We start from the raw sequence: 19775 nt of genomic DNA, 5'->3' as shown, positions 1-19775 counted from the left end.
GTTCTCTCTCATTCCCATTTCATGAAGATTCCATTCACTCCGATTCATGCCATGTAGTGATTAGAATTATTTTTATCCTGTTGTCAAGTGATTTCGCTACTGTTTGATTTGTATTTCCCCATTATATGCATTACACGATATTTTTGTTGTTTTTAACATCGTCAACCTTCGATACGTTCAGTTTGTTTACAAAATTCTTAAGCGGGTTTGCGAACACGCTTTGTGCAATCAAGCATGCCCCACAATTGCCCGGCAGATGAAAACGAAATTGTCCACGTGACAAATGCTTCAATCTTGTGTCAAACCGTCGCCTGGCAACGCACCTGTGAATTGTAAATTAATTCCAGCTGATAATTTCTTGCCTGGATGTGAACCATGGGTCCTGTCCGCTAGATGGTGCACTATCACCTCGTATCAGGGCAAATGTGAATTAATTGACTCCGAAGCCATTGCACACATAACTGTCATTATACGGAAAGTATGTAGTGATTTTAAATCGCCTATTGTTTCTTCCGAGTGTCACTTTTCTTGTTTGTTAACGTCATAACCCATTACCCCAAAATACTAAAGGTTCTCCGTCTTCTTTGCGTAACATACACGTGGACAACACAACTTTACCGACCCTTCAATTGTATTTCTACAAGTTGTTTACGTGGATAAGTGTGTAAATAAAACGTTGTTTCAATTTCACAATGACGTCATCACATTTTCGGAAATGAAATCGAGCGAAGATTTTTGTTTGCAACTGAGCTAACTTGTAATACACAATCACCAGAAAATTGAGGCAAAAACTTTGTTCTGTTTAAATCAGTTGACAGTAAGTTATACATTTGAAGTTATTATACGTGATCAATCGACTTTCAATCAATCAGGATGCCGTGCTAAAATTTTAGCGTTGGTTTCAGCCAGGAAAAATTCTTCTTGTGCTTCATGGCTGATTACTAAGGGCATATATATCTGCTGTGGAGGCCCAATATGCCTTCTGCGGATATTTTTTTTCCGAGACACCTTCTCTATCTAACTGGCCGTTGGCATTTTTTAAGCACATCCGCCCTTTATTAGGTCTTATTTTTGGTCCTAAACGGGCTAGCCACCCTCCACACTGCAGAAGTGTAGTATGGTGAGCCGGTTTAGTTGCCGACGACCCGACTATGAAACAGGTAGTACCGGATTACATATTACCAGTAGCACGCAGCGCATGACCTGACACTTCGACTTTCAAGCAAACGAATTAATTTCGAACGCACGAATCTTGTTGGTTGATTTTCTTTGAGAAAACAACTTAGACTTTACACTGAATTTATATCAAACCGATTAGGTTTGTATGATAACGGTGGTTAAACATTTTGGTGCAAATTCAAACGTGGATATTCATAAAAGATTTTGCTCATAAAATTTGCTTAACACTTTCAACTAATACGCATTTGGGATTTGATTAATTTTCCGCTTGGAACAAATACGGTGTTCGATTAATTTGTGACGTCACAAATGCATCTTTCATCCAACAACAATCGTTAAATGACAGGAGAATTTATAAGAAAACTTCGTCGTAATCACAGGAAAACGAATTCGCGATGATTGTTCGAATAAGGAGAAGCAACACAGTGAAGGTTTTGTTAACAATTCTACAGTAGTCTGATGTGCAACGTCACAACAGATTGAAAAGTGGTGCACAACTGTGTAAAAGCTCTGAACGAATCATCAAAGGTTGATCCGATAACTTTATATTTTTATGCGCAAACTTTAGTTGAATACAATTTTATTGGCGTTCTCAGGTTCTTTAGGGGTTTTCGCAAATGTTTCGTCAGGTCAGGTAGAGTATTTGGTAGAACGTAATAACTTGAACTTCAAGCAAAAGTGATGACTGAGGTAAAGTTTTGTCAAAAATGAACTTTTGATGCATACGTAAAAATTTTATTTTAACAAAAAAAAAAAAACTTTTAAAGCGACCAGCATTGAAACTGAACTGTAAGCAGCTGTGTTAAAAGTTGAATATTATTCGTTACGCGGTAAAATCACCAACATGGCCGGAAAGTTATTTATAAAATCACAACAACGCAAAACTGACACGGTTCATGCTAACAACGCGATTACTCAAATCGCTTAATGCGTTGACGCACCGTAAATGACGCCATAGTCACAGGAAAGGACGTTTTTGGGGGTGCGTCGAAACGGTCGAGTGCCAATGTAAAGCGACCCAACCCCGCAAAGTTTTTCTTCACGCCGTTTCCTGCTTTTCTCACCAAGCGAAGTTTGAACGAAAGCAAATTAGTTTAAGAAAAGCGAAGTGACAGTCGATAGGAGGTTTAATTAAAGTTGTCCTTATTTGCGACATCATTTGTGCAGTCTAGTTAAAAATTTACGTGTAATAGTGTAACGTTGTGTTTGTGATTGTCCAATTTTGTGTTTGTGTTCGTTGTGTTTGTGGCAGTGGATGGGAGGTTAATTTAAGTTGACCTTATTTACTATATCAGATTTGCAGTTGAGTTAAAAATTTACGTGTAAAAGTGTAACGTTGTGTTTGTGATTGTCCAATTTTGTGTTTGTGTTCGTTGTGTTTGTGGCAGTGGATGGGAGGTTAATTTAAGTTGACCTTATTTACTATATCAGATTTGCAGTTTAGTTAAAAATTTACGTGTAAAAGTGTAACGTTGTGTTTGTGATTGTCCAATTTTGTGTTTGTGTTCGTTGTGTTTGTGGCAGTGGATGGGAGGTTAATTTAAGTTGACCTTATTTACCATCTCAGTTTTGCAGTTGAGTTAAAAATATACGTGTAAAATTTTTAAGTTGCATTTTATTTATTTGCAAACAAGTGCTTTTTAGCCTTATACGTGTCTACATTCACATGATAGATTGTGCAATCTCTTAAATTAGACAAAATAAAAAGCCCAGTGACAGTCGAATTAAGGTTAATATTAGTTTACCTAATTAACGATGTCAGTTTTGTAGTTGAGTAAAAATGTACTTGTAAAATTGTTAAGTTGTGTATTTTTTTCTACAAACAAATGCTTTTTAGTCTTTAAGTTCAAACAGAAATTTGAAAAACGAGCACTTTACAGTCAGTCCGCATTTGTCATTGTCAGTTGTTGCACGTTTCAAAGCTTAATACGTGTCTACATTCACGTGTCAGTATGCAATCTCTTCAAATTTAAGCTTTAATTAAAACAAAGCGGTATCATGTTGTAAATCAGTGTTATTTTTTGAATTACAGAGGAACACAGGTGTGATAAAACAAAGGTTGTGACAATGAGGTTATTGTTGGGCATTGTTCTCATTGTTCTTGTAATGGTTTGTTCCGCAGAATCTGCAACAATCAAAAGCATAATAGGTGAGTTTGCTATTATCTTTGTAACAATCAACTTGTTTTTGTAATTGTATGTAAACGCGCAACACTTAGAAGTACATGTATGTATGCAGTGGTGGGATTCAGCCGGTTTGCACCAGTTCAACAGAACCGTCTCACGAAATTTTATAAGATCAGCGAGCCGGTTAGCATTACTGGCTACTGTCAATGGGATTTTTGTAACAAAACCGGCTGAAAAACATGACTTTTTGATAAACCGGCTGACAAAAAATTGGAATCCCACCACTGTGCATAACTTGTAGGGGAAAACCAACCGCACCCTACTTACGCAACCACAACATGTAAAATGAACTGAATAAGATTAATTTTGTTTTACCGAACGCCAACTCTCGGGCGTCGTGCAATTGTTACGTATTTTCAAACTTAATTAATATCCGAGATGAAACGAATAAAGTGTTCGAATAAGGAGTGTGACGTAACAGACGTGTTTGTCGTTAAATGTCAAACAATGGCTGTTGAAGCTGATAAACACAAACGAATGAATGAATGCGTTACATCTCATGAGCAAGTAGAACAAATTAAGTTGGTGCGATATAAAAAAGTCACATTGAAAATTATAATTATGCAAACAAAAGCTTGTTTTAAATATCGCAAATTAAAGTTGAACTTAATTCAAAGTATTGCAAATGGGGTTCCTTTGTCGCGATAATATTTACAGAATGGCGCAGTAATCTTAATAAATGACTTTAACCACTTGCGATTTTACGGTGTAGCTGCAGCGCGTTTAGTTATAATCCACCAACTGTGCCCTTCACTTTTTGCGCTCCATAACGTTTCAACGTTGCGCAGCTATTTCGGTTTAGATCAGGGGCGGGCAACTTCTCCAGTCGGCGGGCCTGATATGGGAAAATGAAGTACTTGGCGGGCCGGATTCCTGAATCGATACATTAATCGCGTATTTATCCAGTGATTTAAAATGGATTTTTGACCACCTAAACCAGGGGTGGGGAAACTTTCCTAAACCAAATACAATCAAGTACGTCACAATTACAATACAGCCCAAACAATCTAACTGATATAACATAAAATTATTCACCACAGCAAATTTAATTCATACACCACCGACTTAGATACTGCTGAAGCACTAACCACATTACACGTGTGGAAACAAAGGAAACCGTGAAAGCAGGCCAAACACAAAGTTGGCAGTTATGTCGTAACAATGGACGTGTGGTGCAATGGTAACAACGGCGGGAAAGTTTTTCTGTTATTGGGGAGCGTTACTGTCCGTTGCAACTATAATTTGACGTAGTAAGCAAGTAGTGGGGGATTGCGGCAGACTGTGGCCGCGGGCCACATTATCATGTAAGACCAGAAACTGTCTGCGGGCCGCTCAAAATCACGTCGCGGGCCGTATGTTGCCCGTGTAGCGGTTACAACACTATTGTGCAATGTTTATGAAAACGATTGCATGTTATTTCGCAATAACGTTTCACACCACGAAATGGAAATGTTTACTCTCATTTCTGCATAGACTAATGTTTATATTTCCGTTTCTATGGTAGTCATAAGTTATTTTCAGCCCTTTTTCGGGTTCCAGAAAGATCTAACAGTAAACATAGTGTTTATTCCCTTATGACACATATTTCCATCGGTATTTGCAATGTTTCCGCAGTTGTGATTCGTATTAGAACGCGTCGTTTCCACCCTGTGAAAAAGCATATGGTGTTCACCAAAAGGCGCTATGGCACTATAAATTACATGGCTACCTTAAAATAAATAATATAAGTAATATGAGAAAAAGAATTCGTACACCGGCCAAGGTTTCACATTGTTATATAAGCGTAGACTTTGATGTTTTCGCCGTTCTATTTGTGGGTTCTATTTGTGGATGCTAATTGTGGTTTTTATCTCACTGCTGTTGTTAGCTGGTCAAGAGCTAATCTGACGATATCGCCTAAAGCAAATATTCAAGAATACAGAGTGTTAATCAACTCTGGTGTGCCTAATATTTGAGCTAGTGCTATGAATCGAGCGAGAGGCTCATTCCGACGTAGAAGCATCAGGTTCGCAAGACTCTTTAACTATTCCAGACAGTACAGACAATCCAGAAATCGTGAGGAGGAAGAGGAACAAATAAATCGTGTCCGTAATCACACATTGCGACTTTCTACTGTCGCTAAGCGTGAGATAAATCGTTTGACTGTGGTTCAGAACGCAGTTCCAACCTTTGTCTGGAATTCTAACCATAGAGAGTTTGATTTGAAGTTCAAGCCTTGTTCTTTGGAGGAAGAGATCTCTTTAGTCGAATTCACAAGTGACCGAGATCAATATCTGGCTGAAGGTCTACGACGACGTTTGCAGGAGATAAGGTGTGAAATCTTCCAAGGTTTAATTGCAAGTACAGATCCGGACCAGACTAGCTTCGGCAACAACCCAGACGAAATAAGTAAAGCCGTGAGACTCTATCAACGGGTCACCGTGAGCAACTCGATTGGATCACGCTAACGCACGCAGCACCTTCAAGGCCATTGTGGTCGCGTCCTAACGAAGAGGAATCTTGTGTTATCAATCTATCCATTCCCTTGAGACACCATACCTGCCGCCCAACAGGCTCTAAGGAGGCTGGTGCTTCACCCGCCCCTGGTTTAGATAGTGTGTTAGTGCGATCGTGTCGCTATGTTTTTCTTTCACCAACGAAATAAACTCAATTCAATTTCCCTTCATGTAAGTAATCAGTAGCAACACACAAAGCCATACAATCGCTTGTCATTTACAGCTTGTTTTGTTTGTTTTATGAAACCGAACCGAAATCATTTTTGCGCAGATTTTATGTTCATGGGTTGTGGAAACAGAGAATGCATGTGTTGCGCTGACGCTGCAGAGTGCTTATGTCGTCACAATCTTGCTGGTACGTATTTTGCTCTTACTATCTCAGCATGTCACCTGACTTGCGTCTTTCTTGCCTTAAACAAACTGTTTTACACACTACTCTGCTTGCGTTATTGTTTCGGTGTGTTGTCTTTTGCCAAACTAACCCTTCCTTATCATGCACGCTTAACACAGAACACACAAATAACATAAATCAATCCGGGAATGTACCTTATGGTGTTTTTTTGGGCGGGATAAGTCCTCTGTTTTTTTAAGTTGCTCTATATCAGTGGTTCCCAAACTTTTTCATATTTTTTTCAAAACGGTCCCTTTGCCATTATTTCGAGGGCTCGCGGTCCTTAAGCCTAAATGTGTATTTCATAAAAACGAAAGTTGATTGCAGGATTTTAGCTAGTTATGCAAAATTGCGCATAACAATCATTGCATTTTTGATAGTTGTCATTCAATAAAGGCCATCGTTTAGGAATGAAGACAGTCGATTCTCAATTCTACATGGATTTAAACTTATTTAATGGCACAAACTGACGCCAAATAAGATTATAGAATTACTTCAAAAGCTTCGCGATCCCCCCAAAATTGCCTCACGGACCCCTAAAGGACCGCGGACCCCAGTTTGGGAACCGCTGCTCTATATTCACAATATATTGTTTTTGAAAGCTCCAAGCGCATGTCCATATAAGCGCTGCACATACGATATTTTATATTACAGTCTGCTTGATTCTTAAACAAACAATATTAACGTTGGTCCAGATATTTTGTAGTTATCATGGGCTGCTTACAATATTTAATCATAAACATTACTGCCAAGGCAGTGGTGTATAAAGAATACATCGTTCAGACGTTTCAACAATCTCTGTTATCATCATCAGTGTTGAAACGTCTGAACGATGTATTCTTTATACACCACTACCTTGGCAGTAATGTTTATGATTAAATTACTTTTCAAGTCCGTGTATAGTGTTCCTGCTTACAATAGTTTTGCATTTTATGGTAATTGTTCTTTATGATGGGTGTCATATATTCATAATCTTTTTGCCCATTTTGTGAAACCGCGTTTTTAAAGCCTTGGATTTCTTTACCCCTGTTAAAACAAGTGATGTGTGTTTAGAAATTGTAAACTGCAAAACTGGCGTAAGATGTTCATCCAACGTACTTTGCGTGCCTAACATTAAACAAGCAACGCTTAAGTTTGAGTGTGGATGTTTCAACAATCGATGTAATGGTAAGAAAGCCGGACATTATCACATTTCCACTTTGCATTCCAACTTATTTGCATGTCAAGTTTGTAGAACTCTTTGCATTCAGTGTTATTTACCCTGATGAAGACGGCCTGTATAGGATGTCGAAACATCGGTGTAAAATTACAATTGCCAGAAGAGCTTTATAAACTTGCTATTATGCCTGGCAGCAATAGCTTATATGTTTGCATGTGTTGCAAATGACTTGATATCCACCAAGCATGCTTGTTTTTGTAAATTTTTGCAAGTTTGCTATTCACAATCCGATTTAAGTTAGTCACTTTCCTTCATGTCAGGATATCTGAGCAAGTTCACGTGTTTGTTATTAATAGTGTGTTGATTCATTTTTATTTTACAGATTCTCGTCAGGCATTACTGGAAAGACTACCACAACAAATTCCTTCGACAGCAAAATCTTTTTGCAAAGGTATATTTCAAACTGCCAGGCATCTTGGTTTTCTGTGTTTTGTTGTTTTCCCTATTTGAATTTACCAACAACAAATTTGTTTAGAAGAGTTTTAATTTTCTGTGAAAACAAAGAAAAATACATTGTTATTTTTAAAAAAAATTAATTTTTTTAAATTTTTTTTTTCAAATTGTTTATTTTTTTCATAATAAACATCACGTTGTTTTTGTAGGCGGCCGACAAATACAGACATCTTCCACCAAATCTTGTATCTATACATTCGACCATAAAATTAACGGCAGTTACCCAGTATTGGAATTTAACACCCGATGGACGATTTGGACAGAATTTCTTCATGGCTCTAAACCTAAAACAATACACGTATCTCCTAATGTTGTAAGGTAAACAAAAGTTGTTACAAATTTATATTCATGGTTTGAGATGTAAAGCAAATTTGCTTTAACTAACTTTTTTACATTTTTGATAAATCACAAATTTGTGTGGATGGTTAGGACTGCAATACCAAATAGGAACTTTAGATTTAACCCATGCCAAATAAGAGTTTTATATTCAAACCATATGAAGTGGTGAAGTTATTATTTTGTTGTCTCACAGGTATGAGTTGGATGTTAAAGAATTGGGATTATTTTCACCAAAACAGCTGGTATCTTTATACTCCAATTTGCTGGCTGATTTTCTCAACAAACAAACACGGTTTATTGGAAAACCTCGTCCGTGTAAGTCAGTGATTCTCAAACTGTGTACCGCGGAAATCTTCTTGTTTTAAAGTGCAAACATTTCCTGGTGTTTTAAGACTTCATAATGAAAGACTGGTGTGTATGACAACGTTTCAAAACTCATATTTTTGTTATTTGTTAATTGAAAGCATCCTTACCCACCACGATTAGGTTGAAAATTACCATTTTTAAAAAACTTTTGTTATGTTTACCTGCAAAGTTTGCCACGGCAACATATTTTAGTTCTTTAATGTGCCACTTGAATAAAAAGTTTGAGAACCACTGGTGTAAGTTAACAGGCATGTTGTATTATTGTCTTCCTCCGTGTGTTAGTTGCAAATTTTTTTACTAATGTGATTTTTCAGTTGTGGGAAATTGTTCTCAACTATCTTGTTCTGCAAATGAACGATGCATGTTTGCTAATGGGAAACAAGAATGTCGATATATCAGACCTGGAGGTTGTGATGCAGGTAACTTTTACAGTAATGTATTCTAGCTCAGCTGTGGTGCTGCAACATAGGGATCCAATATCAATAAAATAATTTAACCTACTCCCCTTAATATTGCAGCAACTTCAACCACTATACAAGGATCAACAACCACCCCACATTCAACAACAAAAACTGTTACCGAACCACAACTACCACTAACAACAACAGCAGCAGCAGCACCATCAGATTTGTTACAAACTGTCACCCAAGCAACTATTTCATCACAGACTACAAAGTTGTCATCAACACAAGAAACAACAATGAAAGAAGCCACAATCCCAGGTATTATTATAATTTTTAAATTTGCTAAAATACTGAAGTATCATTATGATAAAGATCAGAGAGCTAATCCTGAATCAAGCTCGCGGTAAAACTGTCAAAGCAATAAAAAGTGGTTTGAGTTAGAGAAAAGCAAAGAACTCATGTTGGCTAAGTAACTATCACATAAAAAATATGATCCATTTAACTATCTAAGTAAAGAAAACTATGTTTTTCTTCCTATTGCATTTTTTTGTTTTTACTTTGTGTAAATATCAGAACATCCACCATCAGACGAGACTCCTCATGCCACGACTGGTTTTCATCCACCAATGAAAAAATGTGGAGGTTTGTCAGTTTGTTGTAGATAAGAAAGAGTTGCAGAATTGCAAAATTTAAGCACAAATTAATCTGCTGTAATAAAAACCTCTAACTCAGTGGTCAGCATACTACGGAGCAAGTCCCGATTATGGAAATTTTTAGGCAGCAGTAAAATACATATTTCAACCACTACTATAACTGAGTGTGAAAAAAATAGCACGAACCACAAGTAAAAAGTGAAAAGTGAAAAAATTAGAAAACATTTTTTAAATTGTAAATTAAAACATTTTCTTTTCCAGATATGGCAACTTGGCTGGATGGAGAATGTTATCATGTGTTTGATCAGATGTTCAGATGGAATCCAATTTATGACAAACTGGACGACAACGAGTTGTTTCGAGAAATAAACAGCAATATTTCATCGTCATGGAAACATGTTTATGACACCATTGGTGAAAACAGCCGTGTTGCAGTTGGTCATGTTTTGAGAAAGCATAGAATTGTCAGGTAAAATTTTTGTTGTCATACTTTTTTATTATTACTGTATTTGCAACTTTCATCGTTTTTCTTCCATCTGTGCATTGCTTAAAGTGATGTGAAAAATATTATGTTGTGTCTAAGGTGACTTTTAAAATTGGTTTTAAAAATAAATATTTCTAACTTGGTGATTGTTTAAAGACAATTTTTGTTACCATATTTTTTATACAATGGAAAAAAATTGACTCGACAAAAAAACTTTAAAAACCTTTTAATTCATATTTGTGACATTGTCATGTGAGTTTTTGTGTTGTATATTTAGATACAAAATTCCTGTCTCAGGAACAAACTGGACGTCGTCCGATTTGCTGCAAATTTACAAGACGCAGAATTCTGGAAGTTTAGGGAAGTTGGTGGGTCACCCTGTACAGTGTGAGTAAATATTAAAGCGTTCTAAAAATAATAAATTTTATTTTACTTCTGTTTATGGATAAAATAATCACACTCCGAATTGTAGAAAAAAAGAAATGTAATGTTTTGGCTAAATTTGTGTTTTGATTTGTTCAATATTTTTTTCCACAGACCAGGCTGTTTGTGCTACCAGCTTCATAATTTGTGGAATTTGTCATTTTATTCCATGTTTGGTCAAAATATTATACCGTTTTAATCCCAAATGTGTTGTAAAACATGCGAGAAAAAAATATGAGAGTTTGTGTATAACTTGATTCACCTTTAAAACTTTTACAAGCCGAAAGAGATTGGGTCAGAACGTAACAAGAATCGCCAACATTTTCAAGAAGTTTGGTTGGAAACACAATTTAATTTTTATGGTTGTAACAGAACCGCACATTTTACAAGTAATTTGTACCCTGTGGTGGGATTCAGCCGGTTCGCACCGGTTCTATAGAACCGCCTCACGAAATTTTATGAGATCAGCGAACCGGTTAGCATTACTGGTTACTGTCAATGGACTTTTTGTGATAGAACCGGCTGAAAAAAAAATTTGAATCCCACCACTGTTTGTACCTATTTTCCCCCTTTTAAAAATTGGTGAAAAAACCTATAAAACTTTAAACAACGGTAAAACATAGCATGATCATGTTGATTACACCGATCTTTTGAATACTTTTATCAGGGATCCAGATAGTTTTACGTCATTGCATGATTATTTTCACAAACTGACCATCAGCTTTCAGTTTGAATATCAACACTTTGTGATTGTCACAATGCATTGTCGTTGCATTGTCTATTTTGTTTTTGTGATTGTCTGCCTCGGAATAACAACAGCTCAACCTGAAGGTAACACTTAACGTAGATTTCCAATTTCTATGCTTAAAACAAGTTGTTTTTATAAGATAACGCAACTTCTACTGGACCGATTTCGACACCATTTCCCACCACCACAATTATAACAACAACTCAACAATCTACAGGTAACAGTTAACCTAGATTTCCAATTTATGTTCTAAAAAAAGGTGTTTTTGTTTCAAGGAATTGAACCGATTCCAGCACGACGACCACCGTCATTTGAATGTTACTCCGGGTCAATTGGAATAGACGGACCGCTAAATTCCAGTACAAGTTATCCTTTCTTGACCTATTGTTTTGATATTAATGCCACATGTGTCAAATACGATGTCATTAAAACAACTAACCAAAAGACAGGTACAAAAAAACAATATTAAGTTAAGTTTATTTCGCTTGGTAAAAGGACACATAGTAACATATTGTCTAAAACAGTTACCAAGCCGGAAATAGCTGCGTAACGTTGAAACATTATGGAGCGCAAAATAGTGAAGGCCACAAATGATGGATTATAATGACTTAACGTGTTGTACCTACACCGTATAATCAGTTCGAGTTGGTTGTGATCAACTTAATTTAACTGTTGGTGTCTTTGCGTACATTGCAGTTCGTTTCGAGCTTCTGAGATGCGGCAGTGCATCTGAAATTCCGTGCAATACGACTGAGCAAGGATTTGGATTTGAGGGAGCGACGTGTAACAGGACGACAATATGCACAACACCAAGATGCAACCCACCAACACGCCCTACATTCTGCCCTGCACCCCCATTTAACGGTGAGCGCAATAAAAAAAAACTAGAAGTTCCACAAGGTTTTGAATTTTCCCCAAATTCTTTTTTTATTATTTAATGTGTTTTGCGCGAACACGATTTTGTAAGCATTTATCGCCAAATCGTAATAATTTTGGGACATTTTTTACCCAGTCGGCAACAAATGCAAGGCATTCCTATATTTATTACTCAGCGAGTTTTGTTACGAAAAGTTTTTGTTTTGAATTATTTTCAAACTGCTATTTTGTGACAATTTGCAGGAAAACAGACATTTTTACCCAGATTTGCTTTGTTTGTTTACAGAGTTACAGGTTTTGCCGAAATGCACAGTTGAAAGCAATTTAACAAAAGGTTTGGAATGCGCCGTTCCATGGTTTTCGGGATTTCCATACACAAGCGAAACACAATGCCGGTAATATCTAGTGTAGCGTTTCTTAACCTTTTTTGCGCTCGTACCCTTTGAACTTTCATAATATTTTCTCGTACCCCCTGGCTAAAATGACCGACGGAAGTAAATAAAATTGTAACAATTAAACTCAGTGTATTTATAACTTGGGTGTTGAATGCATGTATTAAAACAGTATTGTGTTAGTAGTACAAAACTAACCCGTTCTAGATACTGTATATAACAAGTAACTTGTTACGCATTCTTTACAAATATGCCTAAATAGCATAAGTTTCACCCTGCATGTCGTACCCCTGACTAGTGTGAAGTTTAAATTTAATCAGTTTTGTTAATTTGTTTTTAATTATTTGGTTGTAAAGTTTGATTTTAATTGGTTTTGTTAATTTGTTTCCACGATTTTATTGTTGCAGACAAAACTTGAAGGGCTCGTTAACATGTGTGAAAAACTTCATGGCAAACTGCGTAAACGAACAATGTCCGATGTTCCTGGATGAAATTTCATCGATAGGAAACTTCATTCGTCTTCAAGTAATAGTAAAAAAATACTTGTTTATTTTTTACAAAATAATTAATAAATAAATAAAAAATACAGGTATATTAATTATAAAGTTATGTAAAAATGTAAAATATGAGACAAACACCTTTATTTGAAGAAAAAGGTGTGATAAACCGTTTCACGTGGCAATAATGGTTGTTACGTATTTACAGAACACTTTGAATTTACTTGACCAAGATTTATTCAACTCCTTACAAACTTCAAGAATTTTGGGATTTTTGTGTGCGCTCGATAACAACGGACTTGTGGCTGGAAATTTGACGTCGGCTATAAACAACAACACAGTCGTAGATGTTTATACACTTGCTTGTGACAACTCAACGGTAAAAGATGTTTATGTTTGGGCATTGGAAGCTTTGAGAGACGTTGTTGTTAATGCTTCGACACATTCAGACTTTTGCAGGTGAAAAAATTGTTTTTAAATTGTTGTTTAAAATAGTGGTCAGCAACCACTGGGCTGCGGCCCGGTGCCAGTCCGCGAGGGGTTCGTTACCGAGCCGCAGAAAAATTTCTGAAGATTCACGTTGTTTCAAAGTTGTAATAACTGTAATTAGTTTTCAGTGCTGAACATTTGTGGTTTTTAAATACCGGTCTGTGATAAAAAAATCAGTTTCAAACCGGGCCGCAGTACAAAAAAGGTTGCCGACCCCTGGTTTAAAGCAAAGATTGCATTCTAATACTTGTTAAACCTACAAAATACTTGGAAAGTTAAACATAGCATTTGCTTCACAGGCTAAATATAGTATTCACAAAATGTTTTGAGCAAGTAAAAAGGTTTAACAGTTACGAAAGTGGTTTTGGTAAACACATGATTTGGCTCATACCATGACTTGCCTACTTGATTGATATACATACATGCATAATTAGTAATAGAATGCATCCTTTGGCTGTTTAATACCAGGCATGTTTAACTTTTTGTGGGTAAGTCCAAATATAAATAAGTTTTCTGCAAATTTAAACAAATCTAGTTTATCTTTGTGTTATGGTTGTTCCTATATTAATTTATTGTTGTTGCAGTGAAATAAATGTTTTGTGTAAAAATTCTCAAATGTCAAAAAAACAAAACTATTTTTTTTTCAGAATTGGAAATCAATTTCTTGATCGTATGAAACAAGTGGTACAAACTCGTTGCCAGAAAAACAAACTTACAGATTTAATTTTCACTCTACTGTTAAGTACTTCGGGACAAGTAAATTATTACGAGGGATATCGGCTCCAGATCAATCAAACTTTGAATTATGTTTATGATTGGTTCCTAAACTGGGAAATCCCCACTTGCCCAGGTAATTTTTGAATGTTAACATGCCTTGATATAAACTGTTCCTGCAAGGCATAATATTTTAAAACTAAATAATACATTTGCAAGATACATTTATTTGATTCTGATGTTTTTTAAGTTAGTATTTTTATGTGAATAAAAATGTCACAACAGTCCTATGAATAAATACTTGTTTTCACATTGTGTCTGTTACGAACTATATATTTGCCAACTAACATTTTTTAACTATAATGTATTGTGATTGATTTTTTTTTTAAATTCACACATAAAAAATATAAATTTTGTTGTCATGTTAATAAATATGTGTTTAGTGGCAAATAGCAAGGTCTACAAGTTTCCCTTTGCCCAACAAATCAAGTTCTCTCCAACAAAAACCCGCCGTGAGATTGCAACTTTGCTCCTATCGGCTTTTCGTTTCAAGACAAGTAACGTGGTCAACGTCACCATTGGACAGTTGCTGCGATTCTTTCCACACTTTAAGTAAGTTACTTCGATCAGGCCAACACAATAATTTAATTTCTATTTTATTTGGTTGTCACCATTCAACAACACTCACTTTTACTATTTATTTTGTATTCTTAAAGGCTAAATGTTTCACTTATTACACAAACCTCCAATTAAATGCAGTAGCACTTTTATTTTAGTTTTACTCATCATAGCATTGCCTTGTGTCATGCAACTTTCTATATCATTTATTGTCTTAATACGTAGCTACATATATTTTCTGCCAATCTTGATCAGCACCACTCCGTTAAACATGGTCACTTTTTCTTGACTGAAAGTTTTTAAACAGTATAAAAACAAATAACATTCTTTACTATGCAGTTCATACTTTCATGTAACAGTCAATTTGTAGTGTAACTGTAATTTTACATTCACTAATGATTATAAGCCTTATCTTTCCATTGCAGTTACATCATTGAAACAAATGCGACAAATCCTGTGGTCAACTTCAATCTTCTACTGGAAAGTTATCAGGAATACATAATTCAAAATCCTATCTCGGATCTGATTGGTCAACCACTTGCAGGTTTTAACCAATCATGTTTTGCTGAATTTAAAAAAAAATTATAAACCACAATAAGCACTGTGACTCCAAATTACAAGACATCAGTTATATTTGTGTGATAAGTGACAAACTTTTTACAGGGCCGTGTTTTGCAACCACAATAAATGACTTCACTTTTAACACAACCACAGTTGGAGATACAGCTTTTTCTAACCAAGTTTGTGAAAAAGGTGAGTAAGTCAAATCAAGTGTTTGCAAATTACACTAACTTCAAGCAAATGTGTTTTTTAAACCAAAGTTCTTGCCACTACATAAATGTTTTTTCAACATCACAAGTAATAATACCAAATATAACATAACTTTCTGTTTTTAGGGTTTTCAAAAGCTTCTGTTGACTGTGTGGCAAAACTACGAACTAATTTTTTTGGAGAAAACTATTTTGTTGCTCTATTTGACGATAACACTTTAAAAAATTCTTCCTGCAACATTAACTTCAGCCAGCAGGTAAAACTCACAAAAATTTTGTGAAACAAAAAAAGTAAAACTGACTGATGTAAACTTGATTTGGACTTAAGTGGAAGTTGAGTTTATTTCACTTGGTGAAAGACAACATAGCGACACAATTGCAATAAAACAATCACCAAGCCTGAAATAGCTGCACAACATTGAAACGTTATGGAGCGCAAAATAGTGAAGGGCACAATTGGTGGATAATGGCTGAACGCGGTGCAGCTACACCGTATTATAAAGCATTTGGGTTTAAAAGTAAAAAGAAATTGCTAACAACAGTTTATTACAAACACAGTGTTTAATGTGTGTATTGTACAAAAATAGTCTTTAAACTGAGTATTATTGAGCAGAAACCGTTGGCAACCACAGAAGGGGTCACGCAAACTCTCAACAATCTCCAACTTTTCACATCCTCCCCGAACTCACTCAATTCAACTGATGTTGAGCAAAGTCTTCAAACCCTTACAGCTGTCACTCAAGCTGTCAAGCAACCCTCTGTGCAGGTCAGGCTGGGATTTGAACCGGGATCCAAAAAATCTAGCAGTGAAATTTTATATGCTATGTACAGGATCCTCTAATAGTAGACATTTTACATCTCTACTGATTTTGAGTGAGAAGCATTTGCTTCTTAATTAGCAGTGAAATTTTGTGAGAAAAACTTTAAATATGAAACAAAAATTTTTTGTTGGCAGAAAAAGATAATTTGTCGAGACACCTGTATAAAGATTTGCTTAATTTTCTTTTTTGTTTTGCTTCTTGGAGTAAAATCTTTTTTTTTTCTTTGACAGGTTTCACCATCTGCCCTCAGCTCTATTGTTCACATTTCTGACAGTTTAGCGATTTCCGTCCAAGCTTCCACATCAAGTGGATCAACAGCGCCACCGAGCAGCTACAATGCAGTGGTTGCGATCAACGAAGCAGCGTTACGAGTGAACCTCAGTGAAATGGGTGAAACTACGCTGACCATCAAAACTAAACAGATCACACTTCAGGTTGGAACCAATAACCATGTGGTCAATTTCACTTGATGCTTGCTACTCCTATTTGTTATATTACTAATTTGAGTTTTTTCAAGATCAGTGTAAAATGTTTTGAAATTTGTTTTTCTTAAAGTAAGAAACAGTTGTTTTGCACAAACATTCAGATTAAATCAAATTAAATATGAGATAAAATTTTAATTTAAAATAAAAATTAAAATGAGATAAAAGTGACTGATTCGGTATAGCGCCTTCAATGGGCCTGGCGTACTGTGAAATAAAAATGTTATTTGCAGCAAGTGGTAAAATCCCTGGCAAAACTATCAACAAATTCAACCAAATAATTTTAGATCTCCTTCCTGAAGGGGATGCATATTGATTTTACTTGAATTGTTTTTTGTTTTTTTCATCAAATCTTTGATGGATTTGGATGAAATTTACACAGATGGTAGATATAGTTATGTAGATGTGCATCCCACTTTGTTTTTGTTGATAACCCCAGTATTTACCCCGCTAGCCCCCTAAAATGGGTTATTTTCTTCCCAAAGTTTGTCCGACTCGTTTTTCTATCAAATGTTTGATGGATTTGGATGAAACTTACACAGATGGTAGATATATTCATGTAGATGTGCATCCCACTTTGTTTTTGTTGATAACCCCAGTATTTACCCCGCTAGCCCCCTAAAATGGGTTATTTTCTTCCCAAAGTTTGTCCGACTCGTTTTTCTATGAAATGTTTGATGGATTTGGCTGAAATTTACACAGATGGCAGATATATTCATGTAGATGTGCATCCCACTTTTTTGTCTTGTCGATTGTAGAAAACAGTCTGACAATAGTTGAAACACTTTTGCAGGTTGCTGATGTAAGTTTGAATGACAACACCGAAGTGAGTTTCTCCCCACCAAAAGTCAGTTCAACTACGGGTGAACTCGTTCAACCAATCAATATAACTGTTCCACTTGAACGGACATCGGGAAGTGGAAACAACGCCACCGTGCGGACCGTGTTTGTTCTCTATGAAAACGACACTTTGTTTTCGAACCAGGGAAAGGCAAAATGGGTGAGAAAATGTTTGAGTCAAAGAAGTAGTGAGTTTCTTGACCTGATGATGACAATAGCACTTATTTACAAAAATCTTGTTTCCGACATTTCTGTTTTAAAATCCAGACAAAATATTTGAGTAAAGTTTTTTTATGTTCTGACACGCGATGTGTCGTTTTCCAAATAAGTGGTTAAAATTAATGCAAAGTGAAAGATTAAAAAATTAATGGTTTAGTGTTGGGCTTTTCATAATTCCCATTTGTTGTTTCTGTCTACATTGGCTTGGTGTAACCTAAATTTATTTTGCAGGTTATCTCTGCTATTCTTGGAAAAGGAGTTAACTCACAAAAACTACAAAGGCCGGTAGAAATGGAACATAAAAATGAAAATACAAAACACGGCGAAAAGAATAAAAATGAAAAAAATCAAAGAAACAATTTATTGGTGAGTTCCAAGATTTGAAAAAAAAATATTATTTTTGATCTTCACTCCCATTTTGAACTTGAATTCACTGAATTGTTTCATGAAGTTATTAATATTTGTGTTTTTCTTTTATCAGGATGATGTTGTTCGACAACAATGTGTGTTTTGGGATCCACAGCTCCTCGTGTGGTCAAACAAGGGTTGCAAACTTGACACAAGAACCAAACCTCCGATGTGCAAATGCAACCACCTCACTAGTTTCGCCTTACTTGTTGTAAGCAGATTTTGAATCTTTGTATTTTAATTGTTCAAAACATCAAAATATTTTGTATTTTCTTGATTAACTATCAATCATAGGACGCTGGGCCTATTAAAGGCGTCATACCGAATCAGCTGGTCCCCCAAGCATTCACATGTGGCAAGGCACAGGCTAGAGACTGCTGTGGGATTCGAACCCACGACAGGAGTCTTTTCGGCTAGACTTTCTCAGTCGGTAAACGAGTCCCGAAAAGACTCCTGTCGTGGGTTCGAATCCCACCGCAGGCTGGTTTTCTAGATGCTTGGGAGACCAGCTGATTCGGTATGTCGCCTTCAATGGGCCTGGCGTTCTATGATTATGAATATGTATGCCGTGATCGCTGGTCTGCAAGGACGCTTCGGGGCTGATCCCACAGTATGAATGTAATTATCTTATACCCATTGACGTAGGACATATTAAATTGAATTGTTCATATAATTATAGAAATAGGAAAAGTCCAACAGTTCGTTTGTGTTGTAAGGAAAAATTTAGACTTGCCCTTTTTAATCGACTTTTTATATCTTTTTATAACCTGTAACAATATTTCTTTGCAGTCTCGTGTCGAAGTCCAAGCAGACGTTACTTTGTCGGTCGTCAGTAAAGTTGGTTGTATTGTTTCTATTGTTGCACTGGCCGCCACCATCATATTGTATCTGCTGAACAGGTGGGTTTCTGGTAATAGTTGCCACTAACATGACAATTTAACCGAGTTTTAACACAAATCTTTCAGCCGCCAAACACAATATTTTTTACATTATACTTTCCAGTGAATTTCGGAAGAAGGAGCATGTTCAAATCCAACTCCACGTCAACTTTAACTTGCTCGTTGCCTACGTCATATTCCTGGTCGGAATCTCATTGGTGGATAAAGGGGCGGGGTGCACGGGCGTGGCAGCTCTTATTCAGTATTTCTTCCTTGTAGCGTGGATGTGGATTGCAGTTTACAGCAACAAACTCTACACTTCCATAGTTAAGGTGAGGATTTGATACATGATGTAAAATTTAAAGGATGTTGTTTCTTTACGCCATACCTGCAGCAGTGCTAATGATGCTTGATGTTACAATCAGCATGTT

At 36.1% G+C, this 19775-nt stretch overlaps 1 protein-coding gene across 1 annotated transcript in view; it reads left to right on the top strand.

Moving 5' to 3' along the window:
* The first annotated feature begins 6139 nt into the window (after window positions 1-6139).
* The window catches only part of LOC145215032 (uncharacterized), a 32691-nt gene continuing 19055 nt past the window's right edge, over window positions 6140-19775 (top strand). Inside the window, exons 1-19 of the mRNA XM_080083681.1 lie at window positions 6140-6215; window positions 7793-7861; window positions 8073-8241; window positions 8456-8577; window positions 8943-9047; window positions 9147-9350; window positions 9606-9674; window positions 9947-10154; window positions 10467-10556; window positions 11260-11423; window positions 11480-11557; window positions 11616-11789; window positions 12037-12204; window positions 12503-12611; window positions 13016-13139; window positions 13314-13564; window positions 14242-14444; window positions 14752-14920; window positions 15352-15470. Of these exons, the coding sequence (XP_079939807.1) occupies window positions 6143-6215; window positions 7793-7861; window positions 8073-8241; window positions 8456-8577; window positions 8943-9047; window positions 9147-9350; window positions 9606-9674; window positions 9947-10154; window positions 10467-10556; window positions 11260-11423; window positions 11480-11557; window positions 11616-11789; window positions 12037-12204; window positions 12503-12611; window positions 13016-13139; window positions 13314-13564; window positions 14242-14444; window positions 14752-14920; window positions 15352-15470 (2668 nt within the window). The 5' untranslated portion in view covers window positions 6140-6142. The remainder of the gene's footprint in view (window positions 6216-7792; window positions 7862-8072; window positions 8242-8455; window positions 8578-8942; window positions 9048-9146; window positions 9351-9605; window positions 9675-9946; window positions 10155-10466; window positions 10557-11259; window positions 11424-11479; window positions 11558-11615; window positions 11790-12036; window positions 12205-12502; window positions 12612-13015; window positions 13140-13313; window positions 13565-14241; window positions 14445-14751; window positions 14921-15351; window positions 15471-19775) is intronic.

This window comes from Phallusia mammillata, chromosome 2, assembly GCF_965637545.1.
Source record: "Phallusia mammillata chromosome 2, kaPhaMamm4.hap1.1, whole genome shotgun sequence".
Lineage (NCBI taxonomy): Eukaryota > Metazoa > Chordata > Ascidiacea > Phlebobranchia > Ascidiidae > Phallusia > Phallusia mammillata.
Note: the sequence above shows the minus strand (reverse complement) of the source record. Positions and strands in the feature narration are given on the sequence as shown.